This window comes from Xenopus tropicalis, chromosome 8 (genome assembly GCF_000004195.4).
Source record: "Xenopus tropicalis strain Nigerian chromosome 8, UCB_Xtro_10.0, whole genome shotgun sequence".
NCBI classification, from domain to species: domain Eukaryota; kingdom Metazoa; phylum Chordata; class Amphibia; order Anura; family Pipidae; genus Xenopus; species Xenopus tropicalis.
The window spans coordinates 141,652,322-141,658,624 of NC_030684.2; the positions used below are offsets into that span (position 1 = coordinate 141,652,322).

General features: G+C 47.6%; 1 protein-coding gene across 1 annotated transcript; it reads left to right on the forward strand.

The window, feature by feature from the left end:
- Positions 1-972: 972 nt before the first annotated feature.
- LOC100485358 (toll-like receptor 2) lies at positions 973-6,026 on the forward strand. The gene is made up of 2 exons (XM_002943050.5): positions 973-1,091; positions 2,860-6,026. Exon 2 carries the CDS (start codon positions 2,876-2,878, stop codon positions 5,387-5,389), a length of 2,514 nt encoding a protein of 837 aa, XP_002943096.1. The 5' UTR covers positions 973-1,091; positions 2,860-2,875; the 3' UTR covers positions 5,390-6,026.
- Positions 6,027-6,303: the final 277 nt, after the last annotated feature.

Sequence of the window (6,303 nt, forward strand, 5' to 3'; positions counted from 1 at the left end):
TTCCACTTACCATTCCTTGGCATTCAGATCTTCAAGCCGAGGCATCATTGTCCCAACCATCCCACCCAGTGTCCTCCATGCTTCTGGCACTGCATACAGGTGGTAGCCATAATCCTTCTAGTCCAGGCAAGTGGTTATCCCCATATACAGAATGTAGGCTTTCCATTTTGGCCCAAATTAAGCTACTGGCTAACCCCTGGTAGAAGACTATTACGATGGAGATGACCATTCTCAGCTGGACCCTCGCGGGAGTGTTTGGAGGAAGGACTGGTCTTGATGGACTTCCTGAACCAGTAGTGGAATTAACCCCAACAAAATATGATCCTATTATGTTCTACATATCTAGAGCCCTACTGGGAACCATCCAGATAGACTTTACAGCAATATACAGTGCAGAAGAACTAGGGCTTGATACCAACACCAACAATAAACAGGAGAGAAGCACAAGATATGTTGGAGCCAGGAAAGCAGTCGGCAACTGACAGAACTGCCCTGTGTGACACGGCCCTGGGGCTAATGCATTACCAAATACCAACACGTTAGCATCTTGTGGGGCAAATGACTTCTCCAGGGGGGTCGCTGTCTGGTAGTGATTAAACTGTCCCACTGGCCAAGCCCCAATGTGGTTCCCCCCCATCCCAGCTCCCTCTAGAAAAGGTCCGGAAAATGATGACACTTTGATTTATAAAGTGTCATCTGAGGTGTGTGTGAATGTTTCCAGTCACCTTAGTAACCAAAGAAAGACAAGGTGCCGTGAGTGTGGCCCCTGAGGGGCCCCTCCCTGAGAAGGCATCTGGGGACTTTCCAGCAAGAAAAACTTCATTCCAATGCATTGTCTCCTCTCAGAAAAGACATCTTCGCTTCTTATGTTTCTGCCTGCGCCCCCACCTGCTCTGCCCTGCAGCGAAATGTGTTGGGAATGGGCGGGGCTTGCCCAATAACCCCGCCTCTCAGAACAGGTTCCCTCAAGATACAGACTAAAGATCTGAGAGAGAAGGCACAGAGGTTACATGGATGTGAGAGACGCCGGGCCCATGCCGGGACTGGGGGTCCCCATTTTCCAACGGCTGAACTCTAGATCGTAAGCTCTTGTGAGTACACTCATTCCATTTGTGCTGGCCCAGTGCCTGGTTTAATATATAAAGGTAACCCAGGGGCATAGTGAGTAGAATGTACATATATATATACAATAGAAATTGCATGTAGGTAACCTGCGGCTTATGTTGTTGAACTATAACTCCTATCATCCCATGACCGACTGTAGCCCCAAGGTGTTGTAACATTAAGCAGTCCTCCAGCTAAACCACAGCTCCCAGCATCCCATGATAGAATGTGCTTGCCCTTCAACTTCCAACACCCCCCAATGGTCCCTGCTACCACTTGACACCTTTCCCACAACCCTGCATTGACTTGGTGTCCTGCACCCACCCTTAAAAAAGAGACACCAAGGCGCTAGAGCAAGATGGAGACAGTAGGGCAAAATGGAGAAAGTAGGACTAGTTGGAAACTGTAGGACAAGATGGAAACTGTAGGGTAAGATGGAGACAGTAGGGCAAGATGGGGACAGTAGGGCAAGATGGAGACAGTAGGGCAAGATGGAGACAGTAGGACAAGATGGAGACAGTAGGACAAGATGGAGACAGTAGGGCAAGATGGAGTCAGTAGGGCAAGATGGAGACAGTAGGGCAAGATGGAGACAGTAGGACAAGATGGAGACAGTAGGACAAAATGGAGACAGTAGGGCAAGATGGGGACAGTAGGACAAGATGGAGACAGTAGGACAAGATGGAGACAGTAGGACAAGATGGAGACAGTAGGACAAGATGGAGACAGTAGGACAAGATGGAGACAGTAGGACAAGTCGGAGATAGTAGGATAAGATGGAGACAGTAGGACAAGATGGAGACAGTAGGGCAAGATAGAATCTGTAGGACAAGATGGAGACAGTAGGACAAGATGGCGACAGTAGGGCAAGATGGAGACAGTAGGACAAGATGGGGACAGTAGGGCAAGATGGAGACAGTAGGGCAAGATGGAGACAGTAGGACAAGATGGAGACAGTAGGTCAAGATGGAGACAGTAGGGCAAGATGGAGACAGCAGGGCAAGATGGAGACAGTAGGACAAGATGGAGACAGTAGGACAAGATGGAGACAGTAGGGCAAGATGGAGACAGCAGGGCAAGATGGAGACAGTAGGGCAAGATGGAGACAGTAGGACAAGATGGAGACAGTAGGGCAAGATGGAGACAGTAGGGCAAGATGGGGACAGTAGGACAAGATGGGGACAGTAGGGCAAGATGGAGACAGTAGGACAAGATGGAGACAGTAGGGCAAGATGGAGACAGTAGGGCAAGATGGAGACAGTAGGACAAGATGGAGACAGTAGGGCAAGATGGAGACAGTAGGGCAAGATGGGGACAGTAGGACAAGATGGAGACAGTAGGGCAAGATGGAGACAGTAGGACAAGATGGAGACAGTAGGGCAAGATGGAGACAGTAGGGCAAGATGGAGACAGTAGGGCAAGATGGAGACAGTAGGGCAAGATGGAGACAGTAGGGCTAAATAAAGAAAATAGGGAATTGTGGAGACAAGAAGGTCTCCCCGTCACCACTTGACACGGTGCACTCTTCCCTCCCATGGCGCCATTGCAGATTCACATGTTCATTCATGTTTATATGGGAGTGGGGGGTGGCTAGCCAGGTTACCTAGGGCACCCAGTCGGCTTGGCTTGCCCCTGATCTGTGGCCAATAAAATCATCATATAAGCCTAGACTATCAGAGATGAATTAAGTATAACATAAATTGCAGGCAGGGTGGGAACATACTCATCGTATCTTTCTTCTCTGTTCTCTATCAGGACTAGAAGTGACAAAATGAACCCTGTTCTACAGAATGGACAACTGGGCTTATGGTGTGTCCTGGTACTCGGCCTAGTGAGAGAGCTGTGGTGCCAAACCCCCTGCCTGGTAGATGAGAGTCGGCGGTTTGTCTCCTGCAGTGGCCGCAATCTTGTTGAGATCCCAAAGAACTTTTCTGTCACCCTTGAGGAATTGGATATGTCTTTCAATAGAATTTTCCAGATAAAATCTGATGATTTTTCTGCTTACACCAACCTCCGAGCCTTAAACCTGAGCTACAATCAAATAGCCACGATAGAGAATGGTTCCTTCAACTCAAATACTCAACTGAGGTCCCTGACCCTGTTTAACAACAGCCTGACAGAGATGCCTTCAGCCTTGTTGGAGCCATTGCACCTCTTGGAGTTCCTTGACATGTCCAACAACTTCTACAACAAATCTACTTTGGGAGACGTCTTCCAAACGTTGGTCAATTTACAGACTTTGTCCATTGGAGGCCCACTAGTAAGCAAAGTCCAAAAGGATGATTTTGTCCCTATACGGAACATCGGCCTCCAGAAGTTTGCTTTGAAGACCATGTCCAGCCTTACGCTTTATGAAGAGGGGGCATTTTCGGTGCTCAACACACACGTTTTATGGTTTGATATTGCGTTGGATACCAACCCTCAAGCTCTTCTTCTGATATTAAAGGACTTGAAAGGAAAATCGTTCGACGTCCTCCGGTTCCGTAACTTATTTGAGATCACTTACTACACAGACACAGTGGATATATTCTCGTGGCTTCCGTCCATCAGTACTAGGGAACTGGTCTTTTACAGAGGGAAGTTTAATGAGAACCTCTTGTGGATTATGTTGGAGAACATCCAGCGCTCTAGCATCCTAGACCTCTCGCTCTTGTCCGTTGACTTTTCTCGTTCTCATAGTGCCAACAAGACCAACGTAAGCATCGACGACCTTCGTTTGCGAACCCTCCGTGTGAAAGATGTCACCAACCCCGATATCTTGAGATTTGATTGGACGTTTACTTGGTTCAGGAAGATCAGCAACCTTTACATCATCAATGTCAACTTCAACTCTGTCCCCTGTGATGCCTGGTCTGAAATGTCCAATTTAGAAAAGTTGGACATGTCAACGGATGAACTTGTGGACACCTATCTGTACAACCCATGGTGCCAGGACGTTGCATTGCCCACGACTGACACCTTCATACTCGCATATAACAATCTACAAAGTCTTCGCATGCTTTCTTTATTGACAGCTAAGTGGCCCAAGCTGGCCACTCTTGATCTTAGGTCTAATTCCCTAGGATCCAATGATGAGATGTGTACATGGACTCCTAGCATAAGGACAGTAATACTGAAGGACAACATGCTCAAAGTTGGCGTGTTCCAATGCTTGCCGACCACCGTCGAGTTCCTGGATTTGTCCCACTCCCAGCTGGAACAGTTAGACATGGACTATTTCAACAAAGCTACAAACCTTAAGCAACTGATTCTCAGCCACAACAAGATTAAATTCATATCCAGTGAGTGGAAGAGCCCAAACCTTCAGGTTCTTGCTCTAGAGGACAACTCTTTTGGGGTTATTAATGTGGGGTCTTTTAAAGACCTGCCCAAGCTCAGAAACCTGACGGCAGGAGATAATCCATATGGTTGTACCTGTGACCTTTACAGGTTTTTTAGTCAAATTCGAGAGGAAGGTAGAATTGTGCTTGCTGATTGGCCCCAGGCGTATAAATGCTATAGTCCACCGGACCTTCTAGACACCAAAGTGGAATTTTACAACCCTGGGAAGGTACAGTGTGATGTAAGACTGGTGGTCGCTATATCAGTGTCCACCACAGCGGTGGTGGTTATCCTCTCCATGTTACTCTGCTGGAGGTTTGATGTCCTTTGGTATGTTCAAACTATGTTCGCCATAGTACAGTCCAAATACCGTTCCAGAAATATGGGCAATACAAAGGAATATCTTTATCACGCCTTTATTTCCTATAGCCACTCGGATGCCGACTGGGTAAGAGGGGAGCTGCTTCATCAGCTGGAGAGCTGCAGCCCCCCGTACCGAGTTTGCATTCACGAGAGAGACTTCCTCCCAGGGAGATGGATCATCGACAACATCATCGAGAACATCGAGAACAGTCGCAAGATCATCTTCGTGCTCTCCCGCAACTTCGTCAACAGCGAGTGGTGCAATTACGAGCTGTACTTTGCCCACCAGAGGGCCGTAGGCCATGCACTTGAGGACGTCATCTTGGTGGTCAAGGAGAAGGTCACTATGGAAGACCTTCCGAAGAGGTTTCAGAAGCTCAGGAAATTGCTGAGGACCAAGACCTACCTGGAGTGGCCTTTGGAACACACCCGGCAGCATTTCTTTTGGATTCAGCTGAGGAGCATTTTGGGCAAAGTCAGCTCTCCTGTTATAGGCCAAGACGATCTGTTGGTGGACAACGGAGCTGCTGCTTCATGGGATGGTCCTGCCTCTGAAGCTCACCACGAAGATGAAATATACGAAACACTGATCCCTCAGTGACGGTACTTCTTTGTATTGATTATGGTGCTTTGCAGTGTTGACCCCATCACTGGGGTTCCATACACTGTTGCTATGAGTTACAAGACTGTGGAAATGGTTCCCATGTTACTACATCACATTGCCACTAGGGCCTTCTTTCCATAGTTTGCCTCAAGCCCTGACTGGTGTACAATAGGCTTGCTTTCCTCCTGCCACTGGGACCCACTCGAGGGTAGCAGAATTCCCAGCACCCCCAGGGATCAATTTAATTGGCTGCTATACATTTATCTGGGGCCACAGGGCATATTAAGAGTAAATTGGGTGCAAGGAGGTATTTGCCCTAGTGAGGTCCTGAGATAGAAGTGGCCCACTTGTGGGGAAGCCACGGGCACTACAGAAATGCCCTGCTTGGCTTTTCTGTTGGGGCAATAATGAAAGTATCAAGCCTGCTAATGACAGTCCTGTAAGCCTGACCCCAGCAGTAGAAATGCTTGGAAGTATATTAAGATCTCATACTAATGGGTATGAACTGATGTAATTTTAGATTGCAAGCTCTAACGAGCGGGGCACACGTTGCCCCCCGTATCAATCAGTATTGTATGTATGATACATACACCCGTCTAATGTACTGCTAATAAATACACGTTACCTATAACAACACTAGTCCACGTGTTGACTTTGCATGTTATGTGGTGGGGGGGGGGGGGGTAATTCCTCATTCCCTTTAGTACAAGCACAAAGGAATTAGTGCAAAAATACTAAGTGGCGCCTAGCGCCCTCTGGTGCACAGTTTGTGCACCTACAATGACTCTGCAAGGGATGGACAGTAGGAGCTTATTGGTTACAGATATAAGGAATTGGCTTACATATTGTTTTAAAGGGGAAATTGCAGTGGATTTTGATTTATTTTACAGGTACCGTACTTGTTTCTCAGA

Bases quoted from the DNA above. Each gene is read 5' to 3' on its own strand.
- LOC100485358 (XM_002943050.5), top strand. From the start codon at position 2,876: ATGAACCCTGTTCTACAGAATGGACAACTGGGCTTATGGTGTGTCCTG.